General features: G+C 24.6%; 1 protein-coding gene across 1 annotated transcript in view; it reads left to right on the forward strand.

Moving 5' to 3' along the window:
- Positions 1-25,325, forward strand: part of LOC129615441 (protein O-mannosyl-transferase TMTC2) — a 94,226-nt gene that overhangs the window by 36,663 nt on the left and 32,238 nt on the right. Inside the window, exon 3 of the mRNA XM_055530651.1 lies at positions 6,782-6,868. Coding sequence (XP_055386626.1) covers positions 6,783-6,868 — 86 coding nt within the window. The 5' untranslated portion in view covers position 6,782. The remainder of the gene's footprint in view (positions 1-6,781; positions 6,869-25,325) is intronic.

Genomic DNA, 25,325 nt, shown 5'->3' on the forward strand with positions numbered 1-25,325 from the left:
TTATTTGAAAACCTAAACTGTTGAATAATTTAATTTTGTTATAAGGAGTTGACAAATTAAAATATTTTTACAGCGCTTTAAATTAAGTTTTTTCTTAATTAGTTTTACGGAAAAAATAATTCCGAACTTTTAAGTTTGAATTTTTAAATAAATTGAATTTTTCAATGACGTCAACGTAATAGCTGATGAAAGTTGAATTAGGATAATTAAATAATCATTTTCATTCAAAATAAAATTAGTATTGCTGAAGAATGAATTGCATAATATTGCAATATTAAGAGCAAAATTGAGTATGACTTGAGTATGACTTGAGTCGCTTTAATGCAAATATAAAAAATACTTATTACTTACTAATTAGGTTTACTAACTTGAAGATACTATCAGAAATTAAATGAGTACTGCATAAGGAAAAAATTTCCGAAACACTCAAGATTGTATATAAAATTGTATATCAGTAAACATTACGCTAAGCGGCTACGATTTTGAAGGTGTTTTTATAATGGAGTACAAAAGATTATACAAAAGTTCCATCTAGGATAGTTGTAAAACATTTCAATAAGTAAATGCACACCTAAAAATTTTGGGTAACGCAACGCCAGTATCACGGATTTGATTTTTTTAAAGCCACCATAATTATTCCATTTCAAATTTATACAAATTTAAAGTATTTCCAATTTAAAAAATTATTTCTTAATGATTTTAAAAATATTTTATTGTTCTTTGTTGCGCCTTTCATAGAAACAGAAAGTGCTGAATTTACTTTTTATTAAATTCTTTTTTTCTATAACCTCAATAAAAAAAGCAAATAAAAGAAAATTTTTATTATAAAAATCCAAAATAAAAGGTAAAATTAAAATTCTAAAAATTTCGTACAGTTGAACCTAGTTAAGTGAATCAGATTGGATAAAAAGCACACTGAAACTTTTGTCATTTCATTTTTTTATAAAAGCATTATTCGTTGCTCACATCAAAATTTTTTATGGTTACAAAAAATATTTACTTTTATGAATTTTGCCTATATGAGACCGAATTTGCCTGTGATACGCACATAAGTCAGCAACAGTGGATCTTATCTATCAGTAATATAAATAGTCCTTGTCCCTTGATTTTCTTAAAATCTCTGTAAATGGAGCTTGTGTTGTTTCCTAATACATTAGCAAAATATTATTGTGTGCCTCAGTTGTATGACAGTTAAGCTAACTAAACACGAATAAGACCCGTTCTGAAGCTAGTTCAAAAGAAACATTACTCTCTTTATTAAAATCCCTTTTATCCAAGTTCAACTGTGTCATAATGTACAACAGAAAATGTATATTTTATTTTTTTATTACAATTTGCAAAATTAGTTAGAGTTGCCAAATAAAATTACAAAAAATTGACCCTATTTTTGTTTTGAATAATTTTAAATATTTTATACTAGTTCTCAGTGTTTCTAATAATTCCTTAAAATTTATAGTCGACATTTTATTTTAATAAGAACGTTGTATAAAGTACGCTTTTGTCACCATCTCAGTTTCTAAGATATAAAATGGTGTGTTAAATATAAAAATTTTATATCAAATATTGCATTTACCTAATTGGGTGATATTGAATAAAATTACCAAAAAATTTAATTCTTTTTCATGTCATAAAAGTTGCATTCCTCTAACATACTTCAGATCATGAAATTTCTTTTCAAACTGAAACATTTATTTTTGTGTATTTAACACTTTTATCTCTATGATGGCTAGGACTTTAGCGGGTCGAATGCATTCTGTAAAATAAACAGTATTTTAACCCAGTATATTAAAAGCTATTATAAATTCTTATGTACCAGTTCTTTAAAAAGTCTTGACATTTAGCAATTACAAAAACTTTTACTCATATTGAATTTTCCGCTGCTTCATCTATATTAACCTGATATTCTGTAATTTTATTAATGCTATAATTTCTACAATAAGATGGCAAACCTATTGTGTATATCAAACATATAATTTTACTTTTAAATTTAAATTGGTTCTTATGCTACTTATGCCTCTTGAAATTCTATTTTCTTATGGTATACATTTGTTGGTTATCGTTTATTTATTTATTCATTTTCATCATTTTTAGTATTATTAAAAAACTTAAATAAAATATAAATATATTTGGTAGGGAAATCATACCGCACATATTTTTTAGAATAAAAGTAAAAAAAATTAAAAAAATAAACAAATAAAAACGAAATTGTTGTTTTTAATTACCCCTTTTTAAGTCATTTTTATGTCCTTTTTAGCCTTTAATAATAACCAACCATAATTTTTAATATCTATATACATATACATATATGTATATACAATTCATTATACACTCTAGTACATATTTTCGCTTATTAAGATTAAAAAATTGTATACGAGAAAATAAAAAGACGAGAAGCTGAAAATAAAAAAACTTATTTTCCTTCCTTTTACAATTTTTAAGCGTTTTATTTTTCTTTGCTACATAACCGAGCTGCTGTTGTTGTCGTTTTTGTTATACATTTGATACTCAGTTATTTCTTGTTATTTGGGTATTAATTCATTCAACCAACATTAGTCCTTTTTTTTTAAATTTTTTAAATTTGCGTTTTTTTTTCCTTCCTTATCATTTTTACATATTTTCTTATATATTCCATCTCTTTTATATTTTAAAAACGTGCACGCACTTACATACTTTTATATACGTATGTATGTACATGTATGTATGTAAATTTTTAATTGTAAACTTTTATTATTATTTCAATTTTTTTTTTTTTTTCATTTTACTTTTTTGTTTCTCTGTTTTCGTTTTTTATTTCATAATTTTCTCGTCATTATTCAAGAAAAATGAAAAAAAAAAAATGAAATTACGACATGATTACCAAATAAGCGAATAAAAGCAATAAGAACAGCAACAGAGCACTACTATATTATAGAACATAAAAGAGAAAAAAAATATAAGCGAAATTGTAACTGTAAATATTTTTATGTACAAAGCGGTAAAAAAAATATAATATATACATATACATATATTTTTTTTGACAACACTTAGAGTACCGAGCAATTATTATAATAAAACATGACAGTTGGGGTTAAAATTTATTATGTTGAAAGGGAAAACAAAGCAACAATAATTTATAATAAAGGACAAAAATACATAAAAAAAAAATCAAAAAAAAAATGTCGAATAAAAAACTTAATTTAATAAAAAACCATAAAATAAAAAATGAAAAAAATATTCAAAAAGAGGAACGTGAAGCGCAGCCATAAAAATAAAAACGGAATATACGCTATGTTTATTCGTTTTTTTTTTTAATTGTGATTATGTATAAGGATAATATACAAGTAAATATAATTTACATAAATGAATAATATATAAAACACATATGTATATAATTGTGCTCTACTTACTTATTTATTTTATTATGGATATAGAATATGAAAACAGTCCTTAACAATAACATTTTATACTTCAAAAGAATGTAATTAAAAGCTGTTTCTTAATAGCGTTTTTCCCAGTCCACCGAAATAGGAAAGAGCTACTTAAGAAAAATAAAGTACAGAATTTCTAACCTATATAGAATTTCTAAGTCATATTTGTGTAAAATATGAAGTACTAAGCCTGTAAATATGCAAAATTAATTTTTTCCAATGCTATTTTAAATTCTAATATTCGTTATATTTTTGGTTAATTAAAACTCGTAAATTAACTAGAAGAACTAGAGGGAATAATAATAAACCAAATAATTTAAAGATTTTTTTTATACACAATTCAAAATATTTTTTTTTACTTCACGGCAAATCATGGCAATTTTCTGAGCTTTATTTTAGAAAATTTATTATAAAATGATAAAAAAATTTTTAATTACAATTTTGCGTGTTAATACTGATCTAAGCTTTAGAAAATTTTAATAAGAATTCATTTACCTGTGACGTTAATCCGACCAAAAACAAAAATTTTAGCAAAATATTCAAAGTTTACATGAATTCGAAACAAAATTTATAGAATTTCTTTCGAAAAGTAATTTAGAAATTCGAAAACCAAAAGCAGTTTAGAATAATATTGAAGGCGGTGCACCGCACCATAATACTACCACAGTTGTAATGAAATTTAAATTCAATCAGTTTTGGACAAGCTTATTTAATTTTAGTTTTTTATTAAATGGTGAAACATCTTAAAATAATTTTAATAATTAAGTGGGTATGACTAAAATAATGAATTTCGGAAAATTGCCAATTACATATTATCTACATAAATCCCGCTCCGAATGTTCGTAATGGAGTAATCATAAATTACGTTCGCAATAAAAAATACCCTTCAAATGTCTACGAAAGATAATATAATCATACTAACAAGCAACCACACCAAGTTTTTTTTTAATTTTTTTGAACCATGAAGGATAACAAATTTGTATTTGACAAAAAATATTTTTTTTCACTTTTAAAAAATATCCAAAAACTACAAAAACTGCGAAACTTCCATACAAAAGGCTATTTTCAAAAAATAGCTTTTTACTGCTATTGGTGATTCATAATTTTTTTGAAAGGAATTCGTGATGATTTAAAAGTCTACGTCGTAGCTAAGTTTGTAGTTCGTAATATTTTATGAGTGGAATTTATGATAGTGCTGATAATCTCTAAATTTCAATGGTTGTATTTAATATATTTGCATGAAAACTATTGATTTTATTGATATATATTCAAACTATTTAACTGTTTAACTATTACGTTCTATGTACGAATTTAATTTTAAATTTAATATATTTACATAATATAATAAAATAATAAATTGTATGTTGACAAAATATGATATTATCATTTAATTAGCATTAGGATGTAATTTAATTATTTAAAACTCAAGGACAGAAAATGTCCTCTCATATGGGAATTTTCAAGCATCAAAAACTCTCTAAAGATTTAAACATTTTATTTAAATTATTGTTAATTTTTATTAATTCCTGTTTTTTCTTTTATATATTTGAGGTACATGTAGTGCAATTGTCACTTACATGACGCACTGGGATATTAAATTAGGAGAAGAAAATTATGTTAGTAATTATTAGTATAATAATGCATATATATATAATTATAATAAGTATATTCATATATAGTTTAATGATCGAAATTATAGAAATAATACTTAAACGTATTGTTGTCATTTAATTATATAATAATGCATTCTCATTTTATTAACTATACTCTATAATATTATTATACATACACATATAGACAATAAGAAGGTAAATTATAATTATTATCATTATCATATTATTTAAATATTTAGCTTAATATCCTTGTTTTTATTACATAAAAAAAGTAGGGCAAAATAAAAATTTATTAAAATTAGTTCAAGAAAATTATGAAAAAGTAAAACTGTTCCTGAAAGTTAAGTATAACACTTTACTATTGTAGAGATTTATTTTCATAAATTTACGTAAAAAAAAAAACAAAGTGATATTTTCTTTGTAAATTATTAAAGTTATGTAAATAGCACAAATTCCCTATTTATATTTGAGTTACGATCTAAATATTGTAAGTAATTCTTAAACCTAAGGAAATAATGTAATTAATGCTTTTAATATTTGTGTGTTTTTGAATAAATATTTTATGTACTGTGAGGTGTCGAATTAACGAAGACTTACTACAGAAAAGATCCAGTGGAGTATTGTCTTCTAATTGTTTTGTACAGGGTTTGGTCAGCGTTCGTGAGCTGGCTACAATAAGTCGCGAATGGTTGCTGTGCCTCGCTGGAAATTCTCATGCAGCACTCGGTTCTCTTAAAAATGCTACTATGTTTGAAGATTGCTTCGCTAACCCGAAAATTATTGGCAAACTATATTATGAATTTTTGTTCAACTTCTGGCATAATTATGTATTTGGGTCACAACCTTTTCCAATGAAAAATATTCGACTTTCATTCAAAACTTTCTTTTCTCTTAAGAAAACATTAATCTTATCGCAAATATTTAACTGGATAAGAACGTCTTTTTTAAACTTTTGACAATAGTATCCCACATAAGGTCCTTTTTCAGAACTAATGACGTAAAATCATTAATTTAAAGCCTCTCATAAAATAGTAACAAATATTATGCATATATTAGCAATTAAAAATTTTCAATAATATTTTGCTTTTGTTCTTATTTTCTTATTAAATCGTGGAAAGAAACAATTTTCTTTATATAAGAGAATGCAAGGAAATCATAATTTTGTGTGAATTAACAAGAAAACTTATTAAATAAGTCTACAGTATGGAAACATGATTTTATGTTATAATAACTATGAGAAACTTGTATAACACTACAAAGTATGCGCATAATTATTAATATCACATCGCTTCATACTGATACATTATATTGATATGGTCAAAGTACAACTTGTTTCGACTTACTTTATGTATTTTTCATATCTTTCATTTATTAACTAATACTGCAATATAATTGAATAGAGTGCATGTACAAAGAAATTAAACAGCATTGATTAACACTCTTTCTTTACGACATTTCATTTTAAAGACTACAATAATTATATGATAGCTACTATTGTGAAAGTAGCAATTACTTACAATATTGTTTCACAGCATGAAAACTTATTAGGTTGAAATTTTTTTCCCTATGATATTATTGGACATGAAGTGAACAGTGTACATAGGTACAAGTAAACTTACTATTGCGGAATAACGCTTGAAATTATTAATTTATGCAACTACTAAATAAAGTAATAAAATACACACTCTTATTAATACTCACACAATAGTAGTAAACACTCAAATTAATACTTATATTTCGTTTTTCTTTTCTTAATTTCAGCATGGATTATACAAGCTTGGGTTGCTGCGCGTTGGCCTTTGTTCTCTATTTAAATACCCTAAATGCAGGATTCGTCTACGATGACAGGTAAGTCACACAAATTATTAAATTGTATATTAAATATTTGTAACTTTTGTTTGTACCTTAAACGAACAAAAAGTCAACAAAATATCAATGAAAACAGGAAAAAACATTGATAGACTAAGAAAAATAAAATTAGTTGGATATTATTTAAACATTTCCCCCTTTCTTGATATTCTTTTTTTTTCCATTTATTATTTGCAGTTCTTCGAACCTTATTTTTCTTTTTACATTTGATTCCCAAAATATCAGTTAAATGTCTACTCAATAAGAGAAAATAATATTCAACCCATAATCAGCTTATTTTCACTTAAAAAATATTTAACATCTCAAATAAAATCCGAAATACAAAACAATATACTAAAAAAAAAAACAAAAAGGAAAAAAACAAACTAAAATTCCTTTAAAGGAGCTATTATTTAACAAGAGCCATTCCAACCAACCACACTATTATAAAACCACCCTTGTGATTTCAAATAAACCGGACGAATATTGTATTACAAAGAAAAAAAGCTATAGAACGTGAAAAATCCAAAAGTAAGAAAAAAAATAAATTATATTTATGTAAAGGGAAAAGTTATTTAAGACTTTTTAGTTCCTAAAACTTTAGCTAAACATAAAGATTCCCAATTCACAAATAAATCGGACAATAAAATAAAATTTATTAGAGTGACCAAATTTACTCAAAAAAAGTTGCATAAAATTCGTGGTTTGATTTTCTCTACAAAAGTTAAAAAAAAGGATACGAATTAGCTATGACGTCAACTCTGGAGTAACAATTTATATTTTTGAAAAAATAGATTCAACAACGAAGGTTAATCAAAAAATCGACAATAAAAGAAATTTAAACTATTCCTAACATGGCTATTCAATTACGTTATTGAAACTTAGTCTAAGCCATGTAAACCCTAATGTATCAAACATAATAACTGTATAACAAAGATATGACTAGCCTCGAACATTATTTGTGAAAAAATAAAGAAAATCTTATACGGTTCTGCAATAACAGGCCGTACTCATTTTTATTAACAGCATAATCTAATGTCAAAAAAACGAGAACCATACTTCCGGTAAAGCCATTTTCCTGTTCAAACTTGAAGAAGGCACTCTCTGTCCACCTTCTCTTATAAAAGTTGAAGAGATTAATTTATTAGAGATTCTTAATTTATTATAATATTATGGTCACTTTAATTATATTATTATATTTTATAGTTAAGAAGAAAAATGTAAGGCGGGCTTTTAAGACTAAAATCACTTTTCAGTCTTTTGAGGGCTTATTTCATATCATTTTACTCTTCGTCTTATATTCTTTTCTTCATTTTTGCGGTTTAATTTAATACCACAAAAGAGTAAAGCATATAAGACATTTTATGTACACATAGGGCTAAGAATTCGTTTTAATACTTAACTTTATAGTGGGTATGTATGGAAGACATAAAGCAAAATAATTTTACCACAATACAAAACCATAAAACAAAACAAAAAAGCAAAGAATACACGAAACTCAATAGAACAAAACAAGCAAAAGAAAGAGGAAAAAATTAAGACCAGAAACAAAATATAAGTTAACTAAAAACTAAACATACACACAAATACAAGAGAGCCAATATAAACGATCATTAGAGTAACATACTGCTGCTGAAGCAACACAATAATAATATCATAAAAAACAGTAAAATGAGATAAAAATTGAATTCAAGAGAATGAACAGAACAAAACCAAATACAAATAAAAATAAAATAAAGCTTTAATCCTTAATAGAAAATATATGGGCAGTTTGGCACACACATTGATGAAGAATTCATTTCTCAAATGGAATTAATGGCTTGTAAATGACGTTTTTCTTTTTTTTTAGAATTCTGTTGTTTTTCTACCATTTTCTTCATAATATTTATTCATCCGAATTTTTCTTCTTTTCAAATTTTGTGTGTATACATATGTGTATATGTACCCATACATAGTCTCCCTGGTATTTTATGTTTATAAAATACTTACCTATATAAATGTATACTTGTATGTACGAATGTGTTAAATATTTTTTTTGTATATTAGGACTTATAGTTAATCTTTGTTTTACGGAATAAAATGAAAACATAGTGAAGCAACTTACATTATACAAGTACAAGGGTACGCACGCACGCACTTATATCTGAAGAATGAAAATATTGTGATTTTCCAATTTTATTTAATTTTGTTTTTTTTTCTATTTAGAAAACAAAATTTTTCACTTTATCTTTTCATTTCTTACGAAAATCTTTAACACACAATGACAATGCTATAAAAATGTGTATCTACATTTGCAATAGTACACGTTTATGACAATGAATTTTAAGGAATAGAAAATTGAGCGGATGAAATTAAATAAGGGTGGAACGTAACAAAACGTAGGCATAACACAATATAACAAAGTGTAAGGCTAAAGAAAAAAAATATTATTTGATTAAGTGTAAATAGGATTTTCTTAAAGTCCACATATTCACTTGAATGAATTGAAGACTTTACAATGTGATATCATTTGCAGTATTTGGATAATATTCTTATGGCATATTGCGAGCATTTATATGAGTTTGTATGTACATATGTGATGTAAGTATATGATTGCTTTAAGTGAATGATATGGAAAAATTATGTAAGTGTCAACAATTTTCTTTTCTTTTTGTTCAATTACTCTTAATACATCAGAGTCCAAAAATTGTGGGTGTAAAAATTGTAATAAAATAAATTAAAAAAAACAAACGGCAAAAAAAAAAAGCTGAATAAACAAAAAATTTTCTATAAATATACGAAAATTCTTCAATCCTTCAAAGTTGAATCTATAAAAATTAGGAAAATATGAATAAAAAAAATTTAATAAAATTATTTGTATTTTTTTTGTTCCAAAAAATTTTAATTCAAAAAATTTCAAATTTTCAAAGGACATAAAATTGGTAACATAACCGGTGCAATAGTGATTGCACTAGCCAGGAAACCACATTAATATTCTATCACTCTTTGAAACAGAAAAGAGAAAATTTGTATTGTTTTTTGTTCCCTCAATTTGTACAATGCTCTCTGATTCCATCCTTTTTTACCCTATATCATTTGTAACCATAAAAAATTTCGTTAGCTATAAAAAAAAATAAAATACAAAATTTTGGTCTGGTTTCTTAAATTCTTAGAAAAAGTCTTTAGATTTAGCAAAGAATCTAATAAGCTTTATTTGTAAAACGAGTGAAAAAATAATTAAAAGAGTAACTTGCTTAGAGCACAACTTCCTCTTGCATTTTTTCAATATTCAAGATCCTGAAATTGTAGAGTACTTTTGAATTATTACTCTTCGAATTATTTTATACACTTGACTAAATTTGATACCACTTAAACTACTATTATGTCTAACAGTTTTGGAGAAGATGAATAAATCGGTCCTATAAAAACCGCTGTCAAATTCGTTTATGTCAAAAGTTATTTGTTTAGTTTTATTTTGATTTCTCCATGTTATCTTATGTTTTTTTTGTAGTTTTTAAGCAAAATGTAAAAAATAGCAAAATATCAAGAACGGAAGAAACCTTTACCTTGAAAATATTTTACAATATCCTTTGGCGAAATATTTTCTTTTATTTTTTGAATTCTTATTTTGTACTTTATTTTCTTTGCCTTTGAACTATTAACCTTGATTAAATGAGCTGTGATTTCAAGATTACCCTAAAGTGTTCTTAAGTTTTTTTTTTCTTTGTTAAAAGAAAATTTATTTAAGAATATTCAACTTTTTATGTGGCTTCCCTTTGTGTCATTTTTTTTTTGTTTTTGGTTACCTTTGTCTTGGTTTTTTTTTCCTTGCGTATTGTTGGATTTATATTTGAGGAATTTCAATGAAAATACAAAAAAAATTACTTTCAATATAAGAAAGAATTCAAGCTTACCCTTTGTTAATTTTTTCAATTTTCTTCTTATATATATATATATACATATATCTATTCAGTATGTGCATATAATGTGAGGAATACCTATATAGTTTATAAGTGTTTATAAAATATAAGAAATTTAATATTCTGAAAAGTAGACACGCATAAATGTGAACGTACCTTTTCTTATGTTCGTGTGTACATATGTGAATTAAATTTCAACATTTACAATACACAGAAAAAAATAAGTAAATTCAAATAGTAATGTAATAAAATTTCAAATATTTTGTATCTTTAAAATCTTTTTGATGTTTTGCCAGTCAAAAAGGGGGACAAATTGTTAAAATCTTCACAGTAAAAAATTCAAATAATTATAAATATTATAGTAATTCATGTGTACTAAATAATTATATATGGAGTATGTCAAATTTCAACTACACACTTACATGAGTTAATGCGTAGAAGCTTTATACTTTCAAAGGATTCATCTATAATAAAAGATGAATAAGTCGTATTTATTTGTCGTGTATGAGATAAACTTTGCAGCCATAATTACCGTTTTGCTTATAACCATATTGTAGTTGAAATTCAAGGTAAAACTTTTCGTGAATTTTTACTTTAAATTTAAATATGGGAAAATGACTTTTTTTTCTATTTTTTTCTAATAACAATATTATAGCTTAAATTCTCAGATCTACTGATTGGGTGGCGAAAATTTAAATGTTTTTTTAAATCCAATAAAATATCTAAACAGAGAGCAATTACAAGTATTGAGTGTCCAGCAGAGTCCTACTTAGAACTGAATTTCAATATAGAGTTTAACTTCATGAAAATTGCGAGAAACTATTTTTTATTTTCTATCTTATATATCGATGGTTGTGTTTATACAATAACTTTTTATCTTTATTCATAATATTCGTACTTTTATCAATTTTTTCAAAAATAAAGATTTTCAGAAATCAGATTTGTGATATCATCGTTTTATAATTCTTAATAACATAAAATATCCTCTTTGTCCAGCAAAAACAAAAAAATCTTTAAGGTCATAAAGGTTCATTTTTATATTATACCTGTATCTTTTAAAAATATAAAAAACTAATATTAAAATGCATATATCAAGTTTGTATAACAAATTAAATAAAATTCGGATGAAAGGAATGGTTTTTGAAACAGTATATTTCACAAAATATTGTTTTTTGGAAAACCGAAGTTATATTATAAAAGAAAAAGAAAATTGCATACTTTCAGGATTACAAAAAAAAAAAATGTTGACCGAATGGTCTAAAATATGGCCAATGGAGCATAATTTTTAAAGATAAGGAAATAAATTTTTCTCAAAGTTCCATTTGAATATAAAATTTCAGCTTTCTAAATAATAAGAAAGACGGAGGAACAATCTTATAAACCCATTTTTTTTCAATTTGATTTGAAATGTGCTAAATATTATGTATATTTTGTGTTATACTCGGTTCTTAATTCATTAACGATCGAAGAAGAATGACATTTAAATATATCGCACCATGAGAATAATATCGCACCATCTCTAAATTTATATAGTTTCGAGTAAATTGAGTTCAAAGTTATGCCATTTTTATATGGGAAATTAAACACCGAAAAATTTTGCTTTACGGCTTAAATTTCAATTTTTTTTCATAAAATTCATATAAATCGAAATGTTGCTGCAACCGAGTTGAGAAAACCGTGTACCATTTCAATATGTCACGATATTAAAGTAAAACATTTGTTGAGTTTGGGTGGTTTGGGTCACTCTAAAAAAATCCGAAAACTTAACTCGGAAAATTTTAAATAAAAGCGATATAGTTTTCTGTATATCTTTACTTGATTTGGAGCAAAATATACAGAAATATTTTGCGCTTTCATCTACAAGTCTTGGTAGGAAGTTAAAAGTTTTGAGGTGTTGCGATATTATTCTTATGGTACAACATGCTTCATGTACATAGTACTCGTATATATTTAATACCTTCAAACACCTACATATAATGTACAATATGCGTGTACAAATATTTGCTGAATATTATATAAGGACTCTTACGAGTATACACATTATATTATAAAAATAAAAAAAAAATATTTTATGTACATATATGTATGTATAAACATATAATTCTCAAAGGATATCTTTTTCATGACCAATACTGGTATAATAATATAATAAAATAAAAAGGATATAAATAGTGTTAACATATTATATAAATAGCATTAATGAATGATAGTAAAACAAAAATACTTCCAACTTTATTACCATATGGGTAAAGAAGTTCTTTTATGTTTTTTCTTTAATATAGTCCTGAATACTTAAATATTATATATTTATATTTTTTTAATATTAATACTGGAAAAAATTCCTTTTTTTTTGGTTTTTGTCTTTGGTTTTTCTTATTAAACGTTCATTACATAAAATATTTACATTCATTAAAGCTGCAGTATAATTTTAGTTTTACTAAAAGTTTTCTAAAAATGAAACTTTGATTTATTTATGAAGCCTTTGTCATCCCATATATTATGTATAAAGAATTGATAATCGTCTTAAAGTAAGTTCCTTTTTAAAAATAAAAAGAATCCTTTAAAAATTCTTTTTCAGGTTACGTAACATGAAAATAATTATAATTATAAAATTATGTTATTAAATTCAAATCATAAGTTTAAAAGGAAGATTAACTAAGTTCCTTTGATTTTTTTAAATAATTTAAATTTTTAAATAGTTATTATTCTAATCAAGGTTAAATATATTGTGGAATTGCAATTAATTATAAAATTGATTTAAATTAAATTATAAATATGCTAATTTTGAGTTATTAATATAGAATTTTTGGCTTAAAAATATTTTCTGCATTTAAACCTTAATTCAGGAAATCTACAAGAAATTTGGGAATTTTTCCACTAAGAATTTTTAAAAATTGCAAGGCAGAAAAACATTAAAATGGTCGAAACAATAGATAACAACAATCACAAAAGATCCGAAACAATAAATAACAACAGATCTAGTTTTTTTAGCATTTTTAAATTACAACATCCCCTCTAAAATTATATGTTTAAATATAATTAATATATTATGATTGAAATAGTATCAAAATTAATAATTATGTATACAGGACGAATTTGTAACATAGTATAGTCTCTGGGAGGCAGAATGGTTGGACAATTTTGTGAAAAAAATTGACCCTGTGGACAGATGAAATGAATATTTACGAGTATTAAATCCTTCCTGTGGGCAAGAAAATCAATATTTAACCCCCAAAATCACAATTGAATATATTTAGTTTCTACAAAAAAGTGTATCAACTTAAATGACTATAATTTCCATAATTACTAACCAATTTAAAAAATAGCTGAAAAATAGCTATTTCCTTTACCTCTCATAATTGTTTTATGCAATTACCCGTTGCTCAGATAATATTCAGTTGTAAATTGGACGGTTTCCTGGAAGAATTGTTAATTTTTCATTTTTTTCATAAACTTGTCCCATTTTTCTTCCCCCGAGATATGAAAACACGATATAAGTTCACCCTGTATATCACATTAATTTAAAATTTCATTCACAATTTTTTATAATTTCTTTTTTCTAATTCAAAATTGAAAGCATGAAATTCAGTAACAAAAAAATAATTTCATACATAAAATTTCATTAACGTTTTCTATTATAAAAATATAATTCCTTTATTTGCTGACAATATCAATAAAATAACATATTTTTCAAAAAGAAAAAAAATAAGCACAAAAAAAGAAAACATAATATTCATGCATTGAAAATCCTTAATAAAATTCCTCTATTTCTCATTTTTCTTTTCTATTTCTCTTTTTTTATATTAATTTCACAGCCATCGTAACGTAAATGTCAATTTTCATTAGCTAACAACTAACTGAATAAAATAAAAATTCGAAAACCTTATTTCAGATTTTTTTTTTTTTTTGGATGGGAGTGAGGTGAACTAGCAATATTACACAACACCTCGAATTAGAAAATTTCCTATACTTCTCTTTCCATTTCATTAATATGAAAGAATAAAATGTCAATAAGAAAAATTGACTAAACAATAAGAAAAAAAAACAACAAAAACAAAAAGAAAAAATGTGACAAATTTTCAATTTTCTTCGACACAAGTGAATGAATGTAAAGTATACATAAGCAAAGAAAAACAGTTAGAAAAAAAAAACCTAATCAAAATTGATTTACGTTCATTTATTATGTAAAACGCAAACAAGCCATCATCTATACCATTTTCATTCTGTTTCACCTGTCGGGCTCTAAGAAGAATCGTCTTCGCTTGATAAATTACCACAATAATACAAAAAAAAAAAAATAACAAAGGTAAACTAAAACAAGACTGTAAAATAAATATAAACTGGAATAATAAAAGAAAAAAAAATAAACAAAAATAGAAACGTCGGAATGTCCTTTATACTCGCGTATCAATAAAAAATCAATAGATAATTCGTATATGATACTCGCTAAAATATACAGTTGCATATAGGGACCAGAACGACTTTTGTAATTTCAGCTGTAAAATAATATTGTTTTGAAGTTAAAGAAATTTTATTTTTACAGTTTATGTAATAAGGTGGAATAAGGATAATTGAGGGACTCAAAAGCAGAGTGACCTAACCCTCACTCCTAAAACTTTTGCTTTGTTGTTAAAAATGTATATGAGATTATGTTAAAATAATGACATCTTCATAAAAACAAACGAAAATTAAAACTCTTTCTGTTTTCTGTTCGAAAAAACCATTCTGAAGCTGATTAATAACACTTTTAACAGTGACATAATAATAATTAACCAAACATGATAATTATGATCGCGAACCTCTTTCCTTCATATTATAATAAAGCACTAATTAGATAAAATTTCATTTTAATAAAAAATTTAAAAATTTTTAAATTGCTTTTAATTTTATTTGCATTCAATCACTGCTTCTTTTCTTACATTAGTCTGTCATAGTAGAATTTTTTCGAAGAATATCTTCCAATCGAAATTTACAATTTTTATACGCAAACAGGATAATTTTTATTCAGAATTAAAATGATTTTTCAATATTTGTTATAGCTATTGATCATACAAAATATTTATCTACCATCAACAGTGTACTTTCGACATTATTTTTTATCGCCATCAAAATAAAGTCATTAAAGAATTTCAAAAAGAGAGCCTTAAAAATTATAAAAAAAAATATTTTTGTACTTACATCTTAAGACTCTCGAAACCTTTTGAAAAAAAAAAGATAAAACACTTTGTTTAAATTTTGAAAATTAAAAAAAAAAAAAATATCCTTTATAAGGAGAAAAAATTACAATTTTTTTTTTTCAAATATTTTATTTATTGAAAAAAGCTTATAATCAAAATAACTTAAATCAATATACACACATTTTGTCTGGAAAATATTGGAAAAATCTTAACAATTTTTCATCACCTGCTGTTCAAATGTTTACCCATAAGATTTTAACAATAAACCGAAAAAACAAAAACGAAAGAAAGAATAAAAAAAGATGTTCCTTTAATTTTTCCTGTTTTCCAGCTCCATTAATTTTATATTCTATAAAAATTTTCATATTTTTGACCTTTAACGTCTTTGTTTTGAATATTATAAAATTTATGAATTTTTTACTGTATATTTTGTATGTTATGTGTAGAGAAAGGTATAGAATAATAAAATGTTTAATAAAAATATGTAAATTTTCTCCTACCCTTATATAATCTTTTTTTTCAATCAATTTGGCAACAATATTTTTTATATCTAAATGGTTATACAGTTGAATATATTTTTATATAAAATTTATTTTTGCACTGGACTAATCGAGATCGACATCTATTGAATACGTATTTTATAACTGCTTCAGCCTGATTATGCCACAATATTGCCTTTTGAGTCACCCTTTTATTCACTTTCAAATCGGAGTTCTTTAATTATATATAACGATTTCTCAATTAGAGTACAGATTTCTTCAACCAAAATTTCAAGATTAGACGATATTGTAACTTTCAAGATTAAATGATATACGGATATAGGAAATTATTTAGTTCACTTGAAAATTATCTGGGATATACGAACATATTTTATACATGCATACTCCCTTCTTATTCGGCGAATAAAGAGGCCGATTCAAAGAAACAAAGGCTTTAAAATAAAAGTTCAAATAAAATTACTAAAGAATTGAAATTTTTTTAATACAAAATCTACGGTTCCAAGATCAGGTTTAGAAACTAAAGCTTATTGAATACAAAACAATATTGTAACTTCTGTTATTAGAGGCTACCACTCTAAAATATTCAAAATTAAGCTCAATTTACCATATTTTATACAAAATTATGATAAGCCAGACCATAACAAATCTGTAACAAATCTCAGTCTTAATAGAATATAATACTTTCTTCAATATAAGACTAATAAATTTCATAACTCACTAAAAAGTAAATTATTTTGTAGAATAGCCATAATATTTTGACTTCACTGTATTTATCCAAATATTTAAATATCCAATTCTGTTGATAATTGTAAGACGATGTCCTCCTACCATTGCTCTCTACCGTATTGCCTTATTTAAAATAATGTTTAAAATAACAAACAAACAAAAAAAAATAAAAATAAGGAAATAAAAGAAAAATGAGGACGTGTCCTGTAATAGACGTCAAGATGTCTTCAAGGACCACCCTTCTTTATCAACACAACAAAAAACACAAAAAAAAAAATAAAAGAAATTACGGTATTTTTATAATAAGTTCATGAGGATGTTGTTATTATTCCAGTCTTAACTTTTTTTTTTTTATTCACTTTTATGTTATAAGAATTGCTTTGACGTGAACTGTTTTTCTTTTTTTTTATATCATGTTTACATAGACGTTCTAATATTAAATTTATAAAATTCTTTTACTACTTAAGTAAGTCAGTCGCTTCTTAAGGATAATATTAGATATATATATATATAATTGTTATTGAATGTACATATATAAGTAGACATATTTTGTTAAAAGTTCCAAGTATCCCAAATGTATTAAGCATTAAGTCAATTTTTTTTCGTCCTTTTTCATTTTATTAATAATAATTTTTTTATAAAAAGATTTTCAGGGAATGAGGCACGTGAAAAAGTATTCCTTAATTCTATTTTATTTGTTTTTTTGTTTTAACTTTAACATCCTGTTTTCAATAATGAAGAAGACGTTGACATTAAAAAATATTTTAATAAGTTATATATGGAGGGATTATATTAAAGGACAATAACAACAAAAAAAAATGCAAATAATATTATTGTAGATAAAAATTATTAAAAAAAAAAAATAAGTTAAAAAGAAGAAAAACATTGAAAGAAATTGTTGCTACAATAGAGGGGGTGGCGTCGACGATGTCAATGAAAGGCGATGACTATAGTGATATGAAAATAGTCTAGTGGTCATTAAATAAAAGTATCGATTGTTTTATATCAGGATTTAAAATTAACAAAGTTTGATGCATGTATGTAATTATGTAATTATATAATACTGTGTAAGATGGAGATTTAAAAATATTTAGGTGAAAAAAAAAACATCAAAAGAAATATGTGAAATGTACAGATACCTAAATAGATTAAGGATATTAAAATAATTTCCTGAGTTTTAATTTAGAGTCAACATTATCTTTAATATTGCAGCTAAGAATTCATCGGATTGCTCCCAAATTTTCCCAATATATTATATTACAATTGTATATTAATATAAGTATTTTATAGTTAAAATGAGGTGCTTTATTGGGAATTTAAACAAACATTAAAAAAAATTTGCCGAATTTTCAGATATAAAAGCAAAGCTTAAAGCTTTGTTTGCCCTTAAGTTTCGTGTTAATTGAATTTATTTTAGACGAAAAATACTTGATTTCTATTATAAAATTTTATTAGTGTGTAAATCTTGAATTTATTTAGAAATTGAAAAAAATAAATTTTTTGTAATTGAATCCAAAACTTGGAACTTTAAATTTAGGAATTTATTGCATTTTTATTGAGAAAGTTACCTTCGCACTTTGAGTTCTATGCATTTCCGGTTAATATAAAAAAAATGTTATTTTTTTTATATATGTATATAAAAAAAATGTTAAAAATTGCCCTGAGCTCAGGTGTAATTTGTGTTAAGAGTTTGGCTCTCAGCTCTCTACATCTTTTTATCTTCGCCCATGTGTTATCAGAGATCCAAAGAGAGGAGCCGTTCTTTCTGGCTCTGTGAAAAGCAGTGTTTTTCGCCTATCTGTCAAATGCATGGTTGTACATCGCTAGGAATAAACTGACTTGCAGCCAATTCTCGCATTTCATGAAGTATTGGCCATATTATAAGTCCTAAACTTGACTCTCTCAAAATAAAATTAACTAAAGAGTGGTGGTCGTGCATTAATGTTATTATCCGATTTTCATCATATTTCATTTATTACATTTGATAGGTGAATTATTACGATTATATTAAAAATATTAATACTAGAACTTTTATTCAGTGTCGCTGATTTCCTATTGGTTTTTAAAATCACATGTTAGTGAATTTAAATAGCACTTTTAACGTGAAAATAAGGACGAAAATAATTGCAGTTTTTCTTTTACATAGTTGTCCCTAATATTTTCATTTTTCCTAGACATATCCAAGAATATTGAGACAAAATTAAAACTTTTAACTAAAAAATTTAAAAGACAACCTTTAAAAGAAGACCAAAGTGAATAACGAATATAAATCTTCTAACTTCACGCTAATTTTTAAATTGATGCTTTGAAAATTATTCTGCCACATCATTTTGAAAAAAAAAATTACTTTTTCTGTCAATTTGTTTTTTTTTTCTTTTTTATCAAAACAATTTTCTTTTTACACACACTGATAGTCCTTTATCACAACACACACGTTTACATCTTCATCTTATAAAGTAAACAAAAAATCATTTAGAAGAGAAAAGAAGTAAGTACAGAAAAAAAAAACTGAGACGTCATTATGAAAAAGAAAAAAAGTAATTGTGTTAGAGAAACGTGTAACAAAGAAAATAATATGTGGGACAAAGGAGCAAAAAATTGCGTTAAAAAATATCAGCATTGCGAAATGTACCCACACCATAAGAAAAAAAAAAGGATAAATGAATGAATAAATGAAAGGCAGACTAAATGAACAAATGAAGATTTATAATGCACACATACACACTCTCATACACAATGGAACAAAAAACTTATATAGTAAATTCGAAAAATGTTTCTTGAAGAAATTGTCATGGCGTATTCTGTTTAAAACTGATGCTTGAGCATAAATAGTGGAATATGAAGTGAATTTTCAAACAAAAAGGTTCAATACTAATAAAAAGTAGTGAAATTCGGCTACTTGTCCGCTTTGCTCCAATCCAATAATAATTAAGAGTTCACAATTTTATTTAACTTTTTAATGCGCAATATTTGTGTAATCTATGAAAATACTGCGGAATTAATATGTAATTGTGAAAGCATTGTTGGTTGCCATCACATAAACTCGCTTATTGTATACAATGCATCGGTAAAATCAATTGAAAATAAAATTTTGTGAATTTTTTTTCAATTAGTGAGTTAACTGATCAGGTGAACATGATGACCAAAAGCATTTCTTAAAATGAAGGATGAAGATTGAAAATACTCAGAAAAATCCTATAGTTTAATTCGAATCCCTTCCCTTCAGAGTACACTCTCTATTGAGAACCTTCTATTCTATATTTGTTATAAAAATTAATTAAAAGATATTTGAAATGTGGAGCAAAAATGTAAAACATTCCAACAAAAAATTCAATTTATAGAATATAAAGTTACTTTTCAAAATTTTATTAATATGTAAAACTAGTTCTCGCTATTTTTGCTCTTCTACTCACTATTTGACATAAAGAAGACATCTAATTTCTTATTCAACCCATTTTATTATATTATAACCACATTATACTGGCGGGTGATATTTAGGATAGAATGAATTTTTTTCATTTGATTTTCATACTATTATTTTCGCTTTTCATTATCTTGAATATCGCAATTACCCACCTTTTTATTTAAAAGAGGAAAAGGAAAAAAAAATTTTTTTTTTAAATATTTTATATACGTAACATTGTATTCAAATTGTATATATACAAAATACCGGAATAATAAGTGAACCTGCAAAAAGGAAGGATAACGCAGTTCCGCCTTCATTTTCAGCTCCTCTGCTCTTTGTATAATTTTTTTTTCTGCTCTGTTATAATATGAAGCTGTGCTAACAAATTTCTTAACTGTTTATTTTCTTTTTTGTTATATTTTTATATCAACTGTTACGTATTTTTTTTTTATCCTTTTTATAGTACACTTCAAAAGAAAAGTTGCCAACGAAATGTAAATGAAAGTAAAAAAAGGACGAACAAAATAAAGGGAAAAGAAAATTTTTTTTTTGAAAAAATGAAAACGCTTAAGGAATTTAAATTTTTTTTACGTAAGTAGGTATGTAAATACGTACATATTTGATAAAAATGTTGCCACATCTCGTATTCAACGAAATTCCGTTACTTTGTAGTTGTGTGTGTAGCCCCTTTCAATTTTCAGTTATAGGCATGTATAAAAAAGTTTAGGAAAAAAAAAATTACAATATCTTAAAGGTATTTTTATGATTTATGAAAGCAAAACGGGGCGAGTGGGGAGTGGGGTTCCTTATCAAAAATAAAAAAAAAAAATTGTGGTACAGACGGTATTATGTTTCATTCACTTTTTTTTATTGTGATATAGATTTATAAATATGTAGCTATATTGTAATATGAATTTAATTATACAAAGTTCTATATTCCATTTTTTTAGAGGCTGCGCCGCATATAGAATCGTTATTTTGATTACCTACATATATAACATGTTTTTTTGAAATTAAGGTGCCGGCTCATACCAATAAAAGTCAATCAATTTTGATTTTGTATGTATATAAGAAATACAGATTATGAAAACTATATGGATAGAATGGAAATGAAAATTAAAATGGAAAAATTAAAATTTAAAAGAAATTTAAAATTATAGCGCATATTATGGCCAAGATATGCAACAGGATTATATATTTGTTGTACACGCATTTATTTAATCAAATTTTGGAAAACAAAAATGTTTCGGAAAAATTAATTGAAGTTTTTTCTTATAAAATTTAATTGTATGCCTGGTACTAATGAAAAATGCGTTCGAAATGTGTTGTGTTTTTTTTTTAATCATTTTGAAAATCTTTACTCATTCGTAATTATGGGAAAATTTAATCAAAGTCATATGATTGACTTACGTATTTTAAAAATTTTACAAAAGGTATTGAAATTTTTTCTAACTACAATTTCATATTTTACATTAAAATTCGAGAAATAAAATATTAAGTTTCATTTATTTTGGTAAAAAATTTGTGTGGGTTAGGCCGTTTTATTTGTGAGTCCCTCAATTACAAGAAACAGTTTTATTCCTAAAAAAAATATTTTGTTTTAATAGCTCGATTTTCATTCATTTTCTTTTGACTGTGTTAAGCACGTTAAATAGACAATTTAAAAAAATGTTTAATAGGCTCTTCTTTTATATCTTTCACACAAATCAATAAAGGATTTTCTTCGTCTATAATCTAAATTATTCGAGTTCTTTAAATTTTAAATGAATTGATAAAATTTATTATTTTTCTTCTTTGTCTGTTTCAGGACATTTTAATTTATTCTGTATAAATAACATATCTGAATATATATATATATTCTATTTTACGTTGAGTATATTTTTTTTGTTAAATATTAAGATTATATTTTTACCACAAAAAATTACTTTTGCGGAATCAATTGAAACCTTTTATGAAATTAAAGTTCACGAAATAAATATTTTAATTTACAATATAAAATACCAAATTTTTAAAATATAATAAAAATTTTTAAATGCTCTACCTCTACATTTTTCTACCAATTATTTTGTTTTGATATTAAAATTTCAGAGACAAAAACAATCAACCTAGAAGTATGCAAAATATTTTATTTACAAGTTCTAGTAGAAGAAAAACTTTCAAATTAGCTATTACATAAAAGAGAAAAATTTGAAAAAAAAAAGATTTTACAAATAGCTATAAAAATAAAATTTGGAAAACTAAACAGAAACTTTATGTCCCCAGGCTATTTTTTTACAAAATTATAACAGACATTTTAAATATTATTTCTATGGCCTATAAAATACAATTGTATATGTGTGTTTGTGAGTGCTTAAAAATATAAAAATTTTAATTAATTTTTTTTGTGTTATTTTTTCAAAAACTAATTTTATAACCTTAAGTAATAAAATTTTTATTTCATATTAGATAAATTTCTTTAAACAGGAATTCTAGAAATTCAATTTCAAAATAAAAATAAGTAAACTTTCAAGGCTATAGGAAAAACAAAACCAACTCAATATTTTATTTAAAAATTTATGAAAATATATTTCAGGAGTCAAAGTTAAAAGTTTTGATTCCCGATTCAAAAAATTGAGAATTTATTAAATTTTATAAAAGCATAACATTTTCAAATAAATTCTTCAATACTTAAGTATGATTTAAGAGTAAAAAATTGTTAATGAAAAATGACTGGATTTTTGGAGTTTAATTTGGATTTTATTATACGTACGTATATCTTAGAGAAATTTTTCAGTAGCCAGAAGATCTATATAATATAAAACTTAAAACAAATATTTTTATTTCGCAGTCAGTACACGTTTAGGATTGGTCAGTACATTTTCATTAAAAGCATTACAAATACAGGTTTTTCATTTCTCACTTGATTGCAGTACTTAGGTGAAAAAATTAACTAAGCAACGTTTTATGAATTTTCCAACAACGGACTGAAAGTTCTACCAGCTACTTTGCTGCTTTTTGCTCAATTAATTCATTTTTATATTTATTTTGAAATAATTTTAATAAGCAATTTTGGTTAATAGCTAAAATTTTGGACAAAAATGATTTGTTTTTTAATTTCATTCAAAATTTGGAATTTTTAAAAGTGGAGATTTAAAATTTTTGATTGTTTTCGGCTATTGTCAAAGTATTGCTGTTTTTATAATGAAATAAGCAATAACGTTTCTTATACTGCTAGCAATCATATACGCGGGTGTTACTACTTCAATATTATATGCATTAAGTTGTCATTTAACAACATATTCTATTTATTCTTAGGATTGTGATATTTTTTAAGAATGTGGCATTCTGTTGTATGTACTATGTGAACCATATAAAAGTTGCTTTTAATTAATTTTTGGTACTGTATAGTAACCTACTGTAATGTATTAACATTTTTTTCAGAAATCACAATATTTTATGCTATAACCGAAAATGAGGTTTATAAACTAGACAACTATAACATATAGGATGAATCATTCGAAGTCCCTAAACTTTATTACCTTTTATAATATTTAAATGTAATTTAAGTTTCAAGATACATTTTATATATACATATACTAAGCAAATGAATATTCTACAAAACATGAAAATAATAAACGTGAAAATTTTGTATACCGAAAAGTATTTTTCCTCTACAAGCATTTGCATATATGCATAATATTACGAATTTTCTCATATTCTTATGTTTTTTGGTGTAAAGTGATGAAAAACATGTCTTTTTTTTATGGGATTACAATGAAAATTTTTAACCTCTGCAATACTTTGTATGCTAAAATTTTTGTATACCAAAACAAAATCATTTTAAAAGCATATTAAAGAAAATTACATGTAATCCTTTCTTTCATTAGTGCCTTTTTTACATACATACGTACATATATACCTTTTTTTTTGCTTTAACATTTTCCAGTCTAAAGATAGGTAAATAAAAATTTTAAAAGCCTATTATTTTCTATTTTCTCCTCTCGTCTTTTTTTTTCAGTTTTTTCTCTATGTTGTTTTTTCTTTCTCTTGTAATCAACGGATGTCATTATCTTTTCACGCCTTCTAATTTTTACAGAAAAAAAAGAAAAAAATGCTGCTACATGACATTTTTAGTTGACAATCTTTTTGCATTTAAAACATTTCTTCGAAGAATACAGCATACACTATACAAGAATGGAATGATAAAGAATCATTAGGAAAAAAGAAGGAAGAATTTTTTTTTTCGTAAAACAAGTTTGTAATGGTACCAGGAAGCACATTTGAGTATGATTAATGTTGTTGTTATCACTAGTCAACAGTCAGAAGTATTGTAAACCTGTAATGGCTTCTTTGTTAGGAAAATTTTCGTATACAAATAAAATATTTACAGAAATATTTCGATATTTTGGTCTAAAAATTTGACAAGATTATATAAACAAAGATTTATGAGACATATTGCTTCCAATTTGCAAGTTGGCATCTAGAAATATTTATTTTACTTAATTCAAATAAAATCATTAAAGTTTGCAAATATCAAGCAAGTTTATTTAGGTGAGTTAGGAGTCCCATACTTAAAACCTTCTAATATTAATTTTTCAATTCCCAATATTGTCGAACTGAGGAATTATTCTAATATTTTTATTGTATAGTATCTAATTATTATAAATATTAAAAAATGATTTATTGACATTTTAATTCCCAAAGACAAAAAAGAAATTCTAGTGAAATGAAATTTCAATAAATTGAAATCAAAACGAACAACGGTTCATA

The sequence above is a fragment of the Condylostylus longicornis genome, unplaced genomic scaffold (genome assembly GCF_029603195.1).
Source record: "Condylostylus longicornis isolate FDR11 unplaced genomic scaffold, ASM2960319v2 ptg000135l, whole genome shotgun sequence".
Taxonomy (NCBI): Eukaryota; Metazoa; Arthropoda; class Insecta; order Diptera; family Dolichopodidae; genus Condylostylus; species Condylostylus longicornis.